A 14,905-nucleotide genomic window follows, 5' to 3' on the forward strand; every position below is an offset into this window, starting at 1 on the left:
ACACCGCTAGGATCGGAACATTCGTAGCTTCACCTTATCACGCCTCGTGACAAATAACTACTCAAACAATCCACCCCAGGGGTCGCGAACGACAGCCCGAAAGAGTGACTGTTCCTCTTATCGCTCCCTCGTCGCTCGGAGGGGACCAACATGTTTGGGGCTTTGTGGCGGCTGATTAGCTCTCGCCCAGCCTCTATATGGTCGAGGCAATAGCGTCACACGATAGCACCGCGACCGCGCTCTCTCATTAGGGAGCACAATAGAGGAGATTACAAACCGAGAGAGATAGTAAGACACGTCGATACCGTCCGGCCACCGGACGATATCCATCCGATCCGATAAGGTTGTACGCAGGATTAAGTATCTTTTCCATAGCTTGATGTCACAATCGCTTGATGAGTACCGCGATTGGGTAATGAACTACCGAATGGCGCCGATAGCTAAGAATGCATTAGCGAAGAAAGAAGACCATTCTTAAGTGTTGGAGCTCGAATGCCCCCTGGTTACACCAGAAGGCTTGGCAATTGGTTAGTAGGCTCCCTGTGCACTTTGATGAAAAGGATGCTTGCTACGATTGACTTCTGCTCCGGTGGTGCGCTGCCCGAAGGACGAAAGCTCTCGCAATGAGATGAAAAGCTCCGCCACAGAAAGCTTCCACCTGAACGTGTGTTGGTGTGAGTGTGGTCTTTCGTTACGTCCTTCGTGTCCCACTTTCGCGTAAGCTCGTGCCCTTTGCATCGTCTTCAGCAGTTGCTTCGCGATGGCGCGCGTGCCACACGCAGTAAACAGAGAACCGTGGACTCACGTGGCCACCGGAGTCGGGAGTCTTTCACGCGCGCTCTCTCGCGGATGCTCGGTATTATCTTGCGGTGTTTTCGGTGGCCCTCGTACTCTCACTCTCTCTCTCTCTCTCTTGGGAATACGTTGGGGATAACCCCTTTTTGGAAGACGCTAGTGCCGAAGACCTACGAGATCTGATACGTACTTTCTCTCTCTCTCTCTCTCGTTCTCTGGCCGGCGCAATCGGGAAATGGCTCCATAAAACGGACGAGCAAGGACGAGAAAAGCTTCAGTTGCAGTCGGAATGCCCGTATTGGTCCTTGGCCGCAGACGGTGGACGACGGTGCCGAGCCCTAGAGAATCGAGCCGATCGGGACCCGAGCGAGACAAGACGAGTAGGTCGGGGTTGCGTTGCTTGGCGTTGGTGCGTTGTGCTGTCGAGAATGGCCCGCGATGAGTCCTTTATGTTGTGATTCAGGCTTCATGGTGGTGCAAACAAAAGTGTGTGGTGCAGTGACTTCCCGCATCCCGCGTTCTGGGTGCGAAGCTGGAGCAGACAGCAGAAGTTTCGGGATAGATATTGGCATGAGGCCCCACCGCGCCATTAACGCGCTGCACGCGGGAGGTCGAAGTTCGGTTGCTTCGCAATCGATATTTGACCGAATCCGGGACTCCCGCGAGATGCTGAGATGTTGTGGAACATGAAGGCACTTCTCGGCCTCGGTCGCCGTTGGTCAATGACTGTGCCATCGTCCTGTCCCGTGGACTAGGACAGCAGTAATGGTCCGTCGCGGGCCACAAGCCCCTGAACTCGCCCGCAGAACGACGGCCCCAGAAGTCCGTCTATGCCGTCCGTCGGGCCGCCGTGTGACAGTGTTTATTGATTATTTAGTGTACAGGAAAGCATCTCGGCGACGGGGCTGTCCTTTTTTAATTTCAGCGCACTTACGCCGTGGCCCCTGTGTGTGCGTGTCTGTGTTTGTGCGTCGTTGTGTTCGTGCTCGGCTCTAATTTTCCACGGGTCGCTGGAAAGTACCTGAGAGCAGCGCTATGGTGTGTCCGGGAACGTGGGAAGAGCATATTTCAATTTCCGGTTCCCTGAAAGCGGGTTCTGCCATGGCTGTCTGTTCTGTTAGGCTGTCCAGAGCGGAAGGACAGCCGGATTCCGATACCGTCCAGATACACGTGCTGTCAGTCAGTAGCGCTCCGAGTCCGGCGGTTGAGTCCCGTCAGTCGCCCGAATGGAAACGAATAGTCATCCACTTACAATTATGTGACTGTGGCAGACACCTAGCTGAAGCCGGGAAAGCCTTTGATTGAGCGGAACTCAACCGAACCTACAAAAGGCCGCCGTTGCGGCCTAGTAAGCGTAGGGGACCTAGGACCTCGTCCTTTCACTTAACGCACGCGAGCAACCGCGAATGAGGCCATCACCATCACCGGATGAATGGCCATCGTGTCACTTCCATTTTCAAAATCATTTGTCATGTACACTGCCCACTCGGGTTCCACTCTCCCGGCTGACCCAAAAAGCCCACGTGGTGGCTCCCAGACAAAAATTCGTTTAATGAACCGGCCTCACCGGGTATCAGGAGCAATAGAAAAATGGGCCAACACTTTCAAAGCACAACTGTTGAAAGTTCAATTTGCGCGCGCAATGGCAAACATAATTAATTTCGCATCTATTTTTCATCAGCCATCAGCCATCATCCAGGGCGGCACCAGTTTCCTGGTCCTGCTGATGTTTACGTGGTGCTGCTGAAAGCCCTGGTGTTTGTGGCGTCACTTTAAAGGGCACACGGTGCCGTTCTGTTTCGCCTGAACACCGCGCGTTGCAGGGACACCGAATGCTACCTAACCGCTGTGTGGACAAACATGAAAGCATCCTAGAAGAGCCACCTGATTCGGTTCGGTCCACACTTCAGTGTCGTGGCGTGAAGCGGTGAAGCGGCTAGCACTTCGGAGCGCTTCCCGCATGGTTGGTCCGGGGAGTGAAGTCTAGGATAAACAAATGCGCCAAATAGCCGTGACCGAACCGAGAGATGCGTGTCTACCATTAGGTCGGCCTAGCACCCTCCGGACGAACGGGAGTTCTAGGAACCATTTTTGGCAGAAGCCATCTTTCGGCTCAAACTACATCAGACGTGGCGCGAAGCACGGGTCGGGTCGAAGCACGAGCCAACACTGTGGACGCACCTGTTGAGCGCTGTAATTGCTGAAAGTCGCAGGGCTTTCTGTAGTTCGAGCCTACGCCGGGGTGACCTTTAAAAAAGTAAGGATCCGCTTTCATTTCACGCACGGTTTCGTGGGCAAACCGGGGACGACGGCGAACCTTTTTCATACTTTCGTTTCGTTTGTTTTTTGTGTGTCCCCTCGTCCTGGGGAACTTTCTGGTGTGTCCAGTACGTCAGCTCCAAAAGTTTAGGGTCCAAGCGTTGTAATCACAATGCGCCTCCACGCCAGATAAGCAGTAAAAACAGTTAATGGCAAAAAACCAACCCGGCAAAGGGTCAGGCTTCGCCGAGGGTTATCGTCGGCCCTGCTGGCTTACTGTTGGTGCCGGTTGAGGACTGGTACGCCGCGGGGTTGGCGTGTAAATTATGACCGGTTTCTCGCTATCTTTTGACACCTTGTGGATCCCACCGATCGGTGGTGAGTCGCGCCCATTGATGTTTTTGGAGGGAAAACTTTTTTGTACATATCCACCCTGTGCTATCTGGGGCCTGCTTGGGCCATCCTCGTTCGACAGAGGGTACGGAAACAGATCTCGGAATGCTAATTGAGTTTTCAACAACCCCAACAACTACGAAAACATAACGCAAAGTTTGCTCTATTCCGTTCGGAAGCAATCTAAATAATCCAGCACCAAAACTTCCAACGTCTGAGCCACGTACCGCGTGGTTCCTTTGCCGTTGCTGTTCGTCGGTAGCCAAGTGTAAAGTCGGCAGGATAATACTGTGGATCACCGTTGTGAGTGCTGCTGGGTGGGTTTGTCTGTGCCATGTGTTTAACGGATGTGCCAACAGAAAGTTACCGCGAGTGTGCGTGTGGGTGTACTAATTAGTGGCCAACTTCTTCCTGCATAGAATCCTAGGCGCCTTGCGTGTAAGTGGTGATCCAGCAAATAATCGACCAGCACACAAAAGTGGTGCCAGCACCTAGTGAGTGAGTGAGTGAGTGAGTGAGTGGTGCATGTGGCGGCCGGTGGACGGTCCAGTTTGTACGGTGTACTACGGCTACCCACACCAACCTTCAAACTGTTCCTGTGCGGTTGTTATATTTTTGAACGGGGGGCCAAACATAGCAGTACGGAAGGTCTCAGGAGTGCCCTAGCCCGTCTTCGCAGATCGGGCCCACTCCCTAACCCTTCCAGTCCCGAACATGTAAGTATTGTTAGCCGGCCACCGGAGGGTCCCCTAGTTGACACCCTGTCCAAGAAGTCCAAATGGCAAACCTCAGCCGGACACTAAAATCCATACTCAACCCTCAGTTCAGCTCCACCAGGCCACAAGGTCCTTGGGAGAGTGGCCCCCAACTGGTGCGTGGTTACACGTCGATCTACATTCAACTAGATTTCGAGCTTTATTTCAATGCAAACAAATTAATCACCAGGCGCCCCACGTACACGAATGGCCACTATCTCTGTGTGTGACGCAAGGCTCCGATACTCCCTCCGCGTGGGTGCCCTGTAATCGAATTTAACCCTTCCACCCGCCTGCCTGCCTGCCTGGTTTGCGACGCAAATGCTACAAATTACATCTAAACAACAACGGAATTCAATTTAAGTACACACTCCCGGATACGTGCACTGACCTACACCGACAATGCCACCCCCTGACCGCTTGCTGCGGGGCGTTAGGCTGGAAACGGGCGGGGGGGTGTGAACAAAGAGAGGATGATACATTCTGGTACGCTTCGTCCTGCGGTCGGTCGGTGAACGTTCCTCCTCAGTAAACGCGTAATCGATTGAACTCGTCAAAGCCAGCGGAATGGCCAGCGTTGCGCACGATGAACGTGGCCCCGTCGAAGTGCATCCGGCGTTCCTCGCGGCTGCGGGTGAATAAATGCACGTGTGTGTTAGTGGCGACCATCGGAAAAAGTTCCCGGGCCATTAGTGTGTACCTACCGGACGAACAGGTGCGAGGTCGCCCCGAGGGAGGCCGTGCAGTGCACGAGGTTCGTCGTGACCGTGGCACACCCATTGGTCGGGCTCGTCCTGATGACGCAGCGGTGGCTCGGCCGGTAGACCTTCACCAGCCCGTCGCCACTTTGGATGATACGGAACCCGTTCAACTCGTACGTAATCTGACCCTCGTCGCCGAGCGTAAAGCTCGCGCCCTGGACGACCGGGTGCAGCGAGGGCAACACCTGGGGTCCACAGATGATGCCACTGTGTGTGGGTCAGAAAGGAGAACCAGCAGTGTCTGTTGAGACCGCGGAGTGCTTAGCGGGGTTAGCGGGGTCACGATACTCACTTGTAGAACACCTGATTGACATAGTCCGTCTGTAGGTCCATGTTCAGCATGTCGCAGGTGGTGCGAGTTCCGGCCGAATCAACGAGGTAGATCAGGGCGGATCCATCGCTCGTGAGGCTGATACCCTTGTTCCACATCTTAGCAAACCGGCTACAGAGAGACAGAGAGAGAGCGAGCGATTAGAGGGGGACAGAAACTTCCCCGATGCCCGTGGGTTTCTCACATGTACGAGTTGCTTCGCTTGGCATCGTACGCCATGATGTCCACGCGGGGTCCGTGCTGGAAAATGATCCCGTTCGGGTGGCGCATCGCGACGGCGGCCCCATTGCTGGAGACCGCGATGGCGACATCCTTTCTGCCGCTGAACACCCGGATCGATCCCTCCAGGGTAAGATCCACGCTGTGTGGTGAGAGAAATACAGATTTAGTCCATCGCAGGAGGCGGGTTGCTGCTGGGGAAAATCACTCACTCCACCGAGTCGCGAAGTCGCAGCTGTATGGTACCGTTCGGCAGTATGGCCGGCAAGAACGGTGGCTGCTGCACCGGTTGGGGCTGATAGGGGCAGGCCCCCAAGATTAGCTGCTGCAAGCTGGCCTGAGCCGGCAGTCGGCTGTACGTCGAGGTAATGCGCGGGCAAGCCCGAGCCGGAACAGGGGCCACCGGAGGCGGCGGCGGTGGCGGGCACCTGGTTCCGATTTCCTCCAGCGAGTACGACGATATGGCGTTCCAGACGCGCGTACTCACCGGGAGCCGGGTCGGTCCGATGTAGGCTATCCCGTCGTTGGCCGCGTCACCCGCGTCTCCTTTCTGATGTTGGCCCACCGTTTTCGACGGCAAGTAGAACGGCTTGGCGGACGGATTGAACTGTGCGGGAGAGAAGCAACCGAAACGGAGTGCAACGAAATTAAATCCGAAAAATGCTAGCAAAAAAAACACCGTCTCGTACCTTGGTTTTAGCCGAAGCGGATTGCGGACCATCGCCAGCAGCCGACGGGCCGCTGGCCAGTAGCACACTGCTGCTGCTCTGTGTTTTGTCAGCCATCTTACTTTTCTTCCACCGTCCACTCTCTTCGCCCAAAGTCCCCGTGACACGCAGACACTTTCTTGTCTCAGATTTATTCACTCTTCACACTTTGTTTGTGCACTGTGCCGTCGAGGAGCCAACCGAACCGGAATCGGTAACAAACTTTGGCAGCCACTTTTCACTCTCTTTTCCCTCGCACACTATTTGGATTTTCTTGCGTCGGAACAGAACGCTCGGTACGGATACGCTCCACTCGGTCCAAATTTCTACAAACGAATTGCGGCGAACGCGCGCGTCTATGTCTACTACGATCCGCGGATGCTGCGCTCAGAATTCTGGCGAAAGTGGCAGGCCCAAGGTTAGCACATCGATGGGTGGGGGAGCTGACACCCAAGGTTGCTACACGCCTAACGTGGTGAGCATAAAATATTAGACGGAAATTAATGTTGCTGTAACTTCCGTCAGTTTATTTGTCTATATTGTAGGCTTTAGGCGTCCATGGTCTGGAATCTTAAGAGATAGCAACAGGTTTTTTTTCCACTACGATTGGAGCATGCACAGACTTTTATACTGGCCAGTGAAAGGGCAAGTGAAAAGCAGTGGAGCCAGAGGGGCGTTCGAATGATGAATTGGAAATATGGGGAATGAAATCAATGCGCTAAAATTGTTTGAGAGATGCGCTGCTTAATGTGGTGCCCTCAGAACGTAATCCAAAACGCGGGCTGACAGGTTCAGTACTTAGCAAAGAAAACGCGTTTTTGTTGTCGTTCAAAATTGGCTTTATTCATCAACGTAATCTCCATCAGATGACGATGACGATAGTATTGATTCCGGACATACGGCCAAACGCTGCTCAAAATCATTACCACGTTCTTGTTTATGGTCAACTCAATTTACAATCAGTCCACAGTCAATTTACAATTCCAGCTAACTCACGCAACTTCACTTTTCGTCCATACAAAATGATTTTGAGGATTTTTCATATTCTCTGGTGTTACCTACTCATTTGGACGTCCACTGGGTCTCTACGACCACGTTTGAAGCCTGGAAACCAAGCTCACAAATTTATCAGTAGAACAAGCATGAAATTTTAGCCGCTTGCTTTTGAAGATTAGGAAACGGAAAAGCTGGAGCTCTAAGTATTAGGCCCAAGATTCCCACGCACTCAGATCGCCGTGGCTTAAAAATTCACAGCCCAACAAACCCAGCAAAATCACCATCATTTAAGCCACATGGGCTTGCCTCGTGGCAGGATTATGGTACTGTTTTCGAATTCGCCAACTGAAGATTGGTACTTCGAATAAAAATAATCCCCTTCGAAGCAGAGTGCTGCACCAATACACTACTACTAACCTTGCTGACCCAAGAACCTGTAAAATTTAAACATATCTATTCTTATACGATACGCACTCGACACTCGCTGCCCAGGAACTCCTTTGTAGCTGTTGAATCCCGAATTCTCGGATCCCGAAACCCCCGAAGAGCGAGCCAGAGAGAGGGACAGAGCCTGCCGGTGAACGCTCCGGTGAACATGATGGAATCAATCGGTCGACGCTAATTGATCCGATAACCAACCATATCTTCCGGTGGGCTGCTGCTGTTGCTGCTGCACAACATAAAAGCATTCCGCAGATTACCTTGGCCACTGCCGGGGTGGACCGCTCGAGCGAAAGGAGATTTTCTCCGCTCGTGTGGTGGTGCTGCTGCTCCGACCGCTTCAGACTGTCCTTCCCAGATGATTGTTGGAGCGGTGCGAAATACCTTCGAAATTACACCAGAGAGGCTGGCAGAGTGAGGATCGTCCGAAAAGCGGCTGGCCGCCACAGTAGAAGTAATAAAACGCGGGCAATATCTGTGCGTGGTTCTTCCTCTTCAATTTAAGTGCCTAATATTCGACCGAAGAGGCATCAGGCGGCGACTCGGTACACCAATCTGAGTATCGATTTTTTCCGTGCCACGAGCCGCACAGAGGGCGAACGGGGAGTACGGTAATCACAGCCATCGCGAGCAATTTTCTGAGTAGATACGATGCGGGGCGTGGGTCACCAGGAGATGAAAGTTAATGTATTTTTAACAGAACCCGAGATGGGCGCCCCGTCGCTGGCAAAATGTGAAACGATAACAACCCCCCAGTGTGTCGGTCGGGAGACGATCCGCTTAAGTCCCGAGGTGGCCCCGGAGCGGACTGGGTGGAGCTGGCAGAAGGTGTTGAAACTGTGACACGTTGGCGAACCAGTGAGTGAGACGAAACCGGGAGCCGGGGTCGGGAAAAGAGGCTCCACAAGTCTTGATCCGGAGCTCGGTCGGTCGTGGTTCTGCGGAAAGGACTTAAAAAACACTTATGAATAATAAATGACAGGGCGCTCCGGTGGTAAGAGCCAAATCTTGATCCCGGGTATCACGCAGGACAGCCCAGGCTAGGCCCGGCTAGGCCGGGAATGGATTTGATGGATTTATAAACCGGCGAAACGCCTAATTGAATCTAATGGGGATCGCCACGTGGACCGGAAATTGAGCACCAGAGGGCCGTATTTTTTGTTTCAAACGTCCGCGCGTCCTGGCTTCTTCCGGAGCACAGGAATTGGCATTTGTGGTGTGCCTGTGCGGGTCTATCATAGTGTTCCGCAGGCCACGAGGCCGAGCCAATTACGGCACGGTGTTACATTGTGGGTAATGCAAATATCGGTAGTTAGCAAGTAATCTCGCACCCCGCGGACAACAACGTCCGGCGACGTGGTACCCATTACCATAATTTGCAGCCATTTGCTACTAATTCCTGTACTCACGTCCCTAGCGCGGGCTGCGAATAACTTGAACGCAGCGGTTCGTTGTGAGGGATGTTGTGTTATGATTTACGCTCAAGTCTTTTAAGGTCACACCTCGCCACCCGGGGGGGTCACCACTTGGGACCACAATTTGCATGCTTCGAGCCCGTTCCGAGAGCGTGTGGCGCATGGATTGGAGGCAACTCGGCGACAAATAGGCACTTTGTTCGACACACACTCGAGCGACACCTTTGGCAAAGTCTAGACGGGGCCCCACCCGGCAACAGGATTATGCCACCGTCGGGTGGAACCAATTTGGGAGCCCCCAAACCGCGTACTCGGTGGCCCGGTTTGAGTGGGTCGTGTGAATTAATCACACCTTATCTACTTACGCTTCCTCATTATCATCATCATCAGCACCACCTTTATCGTCAACGTTATCATCTTTATCGTGTTTGGCACGCGCGCGTCAAAAAGAATGCCGCCTGGAGGGACGGAGGACTGGTGTCGCCATTTCCACTACTGTGTTGCCGCTGCTAAATTGTGCCATAAATTTCAACCATCCTCCGATTCGTAGCGGTAAGAAAGTTCGCGGCAAGTCATCTTCATCGATCCGATCTGGAGAGGAACCGAGTTCTAGATTAGAGCATGCTGGACAAATGGAGCTGGCCACCAGACCCCCGGGATGTTAATGGCGAGTTACAGAAGAACCTAGCGGCCAGCTGGATTAACGACGACGTAGCAAAAGCACTCTCTCTCTCTCTCTATCTGTGGGATCAGCGTCTTGGAGGAGTGCGCGTCAGTGAGTCCCTAATCCCCCCCACGAAAAGTCCTGTACGGAATCCTCCCCGGGGGCAAACTTCTTGAAGGGGATACTACCCACATAAGCCTCATTAGTCGTTAAGGCGAAACGAAAATGATTTGAGTGAGTTTCAAATTATCCAGAGCGCCGGTTTCGTGGCCAAGCTAATGGGAGGGTTTACGCACATTATTCAGCCTTTTCTGGTGGGTGGTTTTTGGGCCACATCCTGACCGGGGGTGTTCGAGAATATGTCTTCATTGACATTTTAATGGATATGAATGAAGGTGGTGGCTAACCGCATCCGGTGGGTTCTGTGGGATTAACAGACGGGTCCATTTCCGGGCAAGTCCCCCCGTTACACTGGAGTTCTGTGAACGAGCCGGAAACGAAATGGTCTATCATCACCTGACGGGCTTGCCCTAACCCTAACCTCATTGTTGCGGGGAAGAAGTAGCAAGCAAGTTCCACTTCTTCTGGATGGAGAATGGGCGCTCTGTTGCCGACCGCGTAGGAAGGAAATTAGATTTTTATACGATCTGGCCAGTAGGATACTAGTCGGTCTCCGATATGTTTAACAACCACCCGCTGGAGTGGACATCAATTCAATTTCTGAACGCTATTCCTTTCCCCGTTGTGCTGGTTAGCCTGGAACCCTCGAAGTACGCAAAATAGCACGGCCCGACGTTGAGCTATTGAAGTAATTTATTAGATTTGGTCCGGAGCGCTGGGTGGACCAGGAAAACCGATGGATCAGCCGGAAAGAAGGGTTCACCCGGGTTCGACCCATCGTTAAGGACTTCTGATTCCTGCGGGCCAGCAGCGAAACGATAAGATTGATCTCCGGTTGAATTGGGACGGAGCACTCTTTAACCGGGTATGAAGTCACTGACTGCTGCTGTCATCGTCGGGTTTTTGGTGGACAACAGACCCGCATGCCTCCGTCAACTTTATGTGACCTATTCTAGTTCTGGACGGGGGCGGCAAACGGCAAGAAGGCATCGGGCGCGATTTATGGGTTGTCGTGACGAGCTTGCACGTGACAGTAACGCCTCGTCGTCGGGCCGGGGAAAGTGGGGTCCCCCGAAATCGGACACCAAGTTCGGACCGGGTCGGTCGGTTGGAACCACTTGGTATGCGTGGCAACAGCTCGTTCAACAACCGCGTTGCGTGGTGGCTAGTTGTGAAGTCGTCCTGCCTGCCCGTCTGCCGCGTGGGAATTCGTCCAGGGGCTTGATAGGGGGCTCGCGTCAGCTAAATGGCCTTTCGCTTAACATGCCTCAACACTTTCGGCCACTTACTTATTACTTATCGTGCTAAATTGGGTTACGGCGGTACAAGTTATCTCTTGGGCCTGGTGCGCCGCCTCTGATTGTCTATCGGTCCCAGGAAGCCTGCCGGAGCCGGCTCCCCCAGCAAATGGGGTGGGTGCTTTGATCTTGGTGCCTACCGTTTGGGCCTTGAAATCGAACGCCGGTCGCCAGCCAGCGAGGAGCCGGGAGGAGTTGGGAGCGATTTTCCGAGAAAAAATAATTCGTTTTCGATCGGAACAATTCTCTCCTTCGGAGGTGTCTTCTACTTCTTCTTGCGTGTCCTCGGGCGATGACGACGACGACGTATCTCTTTTCGCAGCACGGCCATAACTTTGTTACCACCACACGTGGGCTCGAAATCGAATCGAACAGGAGCTCGTCGCTCGGTTGAAGTTCGCCGTAGAGGCCGGGGGCAGAAACAGTCCCAGAAAAGCCAGAGGTTATCTCCATATGCTATACTCCATCGTCCGGAGGCTGTTGGAAAATTGGATTTCGAATGCTGCTGCCGCTCGGCCACCTTCCCCTCGCCGGTCGTCTGGTAATTTGACACACCACGCCGTACCGAATTCCCAGGGCGTGGGTCGCCGCCATTGCGCGACAAGCCCAGCGAAGATTTATTTAATTTAATGTTGGCCTGTCACGGGGCCTGTGTTGTTGTTGTCGTCGGCGAAAAACATTATGAATAACCCTAACTTTGTCGCCCCGACCTGGGAGGGGCGCCCGGTTATGCGTGCGCTACGGCGCGGGGAGCGATGTGATTTTAATGAGCACCAGTAATGGAGCTAAAGCCTGCCACTTGTGGGGCCCCGGCGCCGGGTTGGCCCCGTTACCGGGCAGCCCGGGAACGATGAGGTTTTCCGAGGCGCCCTCGTTGAGCCCGGTCAGGCCGGAGGTGGACGAGTCGAGGGCGTCGCCGTCGTTGCACAGGTCCGTGGTGCACGATCGGTAGTAGGTGATGAACGTGGGATCTTCAATTACCTCGTCCAGATACTGTGCGCGCGATACCCAGCGATACCCAGAAAGCACCCAATTAGTGGAAGCGGAAATGGCAAATCATTGGCAAACACTCACCAGTGGGCTCTCCTCGCAGCCTCGCAGGAAGGTAACGAGCTTGCCGGGCGGGTCCTGGAAGCCGGGAAAGACAATGGCGAAACAGTGACCTTTAATTATGATTTAAAACTTAAAACCAAGTCGACAGCCTCACCAATCTTGTGGTGAGTTACGCCACATTAATTGGGGAAACTGTTACCATAGCCCTCGGTAACTAGTTTTTCGTGGAACTTTACCGGGGTTGTATCGCGAGTTGAATGCCACAGTAAGCAGATTCGGGCTCACAATAATTAGACCATAGAAGCCTCTTTGTGGTGTAATGTTTTATTTCAATTCGACCCCTTTTTGGTAATTTTTATTCACATGTTGGTTGGAACTTATCATACCATCCAGTTTCAGCTGTTTTGTTCTATTTTTACTTTATCGTCAATCTCCGTCGTTTTTCAGAAATGCTTCAACCCTAGAAGGCGATGCGAGCAGCGATTCTAGCCTTACTCAAGTGGCCGGGATGCGAATATTTTTGTGTGAGATGTTTGGCTTGTATGCCTAACATAACATTCTGTTCCAGATGGTCGTCCTAGACTCGGAGACTTGATCAATGGTTTAGATTGTTTTGTCAACATTTCCAACAACTGATTCGGTCAGATCAGCGGAACGCAGATGAAATCAAATCCAAATAGCACATTTCGTAGCATATTCCTTCCATGGCCATCTGGATGATGTTTTCACTATTTTGACATAAAAGCATTGTCAAGAAACAAAACGAAACACCAAAGCCTGATGGGCGGACTGTAAAGGTCATCGGTTTATGAGGTGATTTATCGACCGTTGTAATGGATGATGTGTGGGATGCGTTTTAAATTGAAACTCACGTGAAGTGGGATTGATTTTATGATGTTACTCTACGATTTCAAACGTCCCCGGGAGGACCGCTCGGAGGGAAACTTGATGCCGATTACTATTGAGTGTCTCAATTGCCAACCGTGATGTTACAACCTAACCGGCTGGATATATGGTCCATATGGTCACAATGGATGCGCTGGCTGTATCCCATACTTCGTCTTAGTATAGCTTCTTCACTTTATGACGTCAATTTCGTAAAATTGTTGGACGTGAACACCAGTTCATCGGTGTTCCGATTCAAATTCCCGGACCCTGCAAAAACTATAGAAAACTATAGAAAACAATATCGATAGTGAACAAATTCACCAATTTGATTCGTTCTGGGAATTCGAGCAAAAGCAAGGATAACACATTTTCCGGGGCACGAAACGGAACGGATGCAGGTTTACGGCTAACAATTACTGAGAACGTCCATTAAAAAGAGCGTTACATGAAAACGAACCAAGTGACCAGCAACTAACGGACATGTAACGAAACGAAGAAGGCTTCCGGCAGAGTCGCTTGTCCCGTGCGCAGCGCAGCTGGTTATCGCACTTTATCCGTCAAGTAGGGCACTTAAAACGTGGGACCGTTAACACACTACACCCCAGGCGCACCGCACCATGTTTGATTTGTGCTGTTCTCCGGCACCGGAAGGGCGCTGGAGCCGACGAGCTGTACACACCGACTTACCACCAGTTCTTGCCGGGTGATGGTGCAGTACTTCCGGGAGCACGTCACGACACTCTGTCCCTCGACGCTCTGGGGCTCCGAAACACAGCGCGGATCGCCGGAGGTTTGCGTGAGACCACAGGCGTAGCACCGGAGCGCTGGATGGGCCAGCCGGACACCCAAAAGAGAGGGAGAAAGATGGACTCAATTTATGAATGAAGTGCGGGACCATGATCCAATATTCATGCAGTGCCGCGAACCTTCGACCGTGGTGTGTGCGTTGTAGGACAGCATCCCGACCAGTACCACCAGACGTAGTAACCCGATGTTCGGACCCAACGAAGCGCGGTTCACCATGGCGCCGGTCCTGTTATTATTTGGGGAACACCAGCCAATCAAAGAAAACGTGGAACTGTGCTGTTGCTGAGAGATGTTTATACACTGTAGGACGACGGACACTCCTGGTAGTGACTGAGCGAGCCGCCCGGGTGAGAGGTTGAAAATTGCGATCCGATGCCGGAACACAGGTGTCTGCGTGACAGTGAGCCATGTGGCGTGAGTGAAATCAGATTCCGAGTGAATGTTAAATTTCCTCATGTTTGGGAGTGTTGATGGAAAATTCGCGGAAACGCGAAGAAAGTTATTCATTTTTTAAAAAATTGACAAAATCTGGAACTCCAGGGACTCATCTGGTGTTACACCAATGCCCCGCACTGTGGCGAGAGTCCACGAGAGACACTCGTCGAAGATGGCCATGATAAGATAAAGTAGTTTTCCTGAAAAAAGAAAACAAGAGAACCATTTCATGGGAAAGGCAATAAGACGACGGACGGGTTATCGGTTGTCGTTGATATCGCGTACGAGAACTACATGTGACATGTGTGCTACCCGAACGGTGGCACTTAGAATAAATGAAATGGGTTCCTTCCGCTACTTTTTGTTTTTATTTTGCCTTCTTACGTCCACCGCAATGTCATCGAGATAAGCGTTCGATCGGTTCGGTTGGTCGGTTGGTCGTTGAGTCGTTGGTCGAATACGACAGCAACGACGCGACGCCAACTACGGATAAGCACCCAATTTTCTGACATTAAACTACGAACGGACCGGCGGGCAGCTTTGATCGACAGCCTGTAAATAATCTTTC

General features: G+C 52.4%; 1 protein-coding gene across 1 annotated transcript; it reads right to left on the reverse strand.

Moving 5' to 3' along the window:
• Positions 1–4,727: 4,727 nt before the first annotated feature.
• LOC131215926 (uncharacterized) lies at positions 4,728–12,387 on the reverse strand. Its single transcript, XM_058210321.1, has 8 exons — positions 12,362–12,387; positions 10,463–10,492; positions 7,918–8,041; positions 5,726–6,120; positions 5,479–5,655; positions 5,256–5,405; positions 4,907–5,170; positions 4,728–4,830 (listed from the first exon to the last, which is right to left on the reverse strand). The coding sequence occupies exons 1-8, from the start codon at positions 12,385–12,387 to the stop codon at positions 4,728–4,730; spliced, it is 1,269 nt and encodes a 422-aa protein (XP_058066304.1).
• Positions 12,388–14,905: the final 2,518 nt, after the last annotated feature.

The sequence above is a fragment of the Anopheles bellator genome, chromosome 1 (genome assembly GCF_943735745.2).
Source record: "Anopheles bellator chromosome 1, idAnoBellAS_SP24_06.2, whole genome shotgun sequence".
NCBI classification, from domain to species: Eukaryota; Metazoa; Arthropoda; class Insecta; order Diptera; family Culicidae; genus Anopheles; species Anopheles bellator.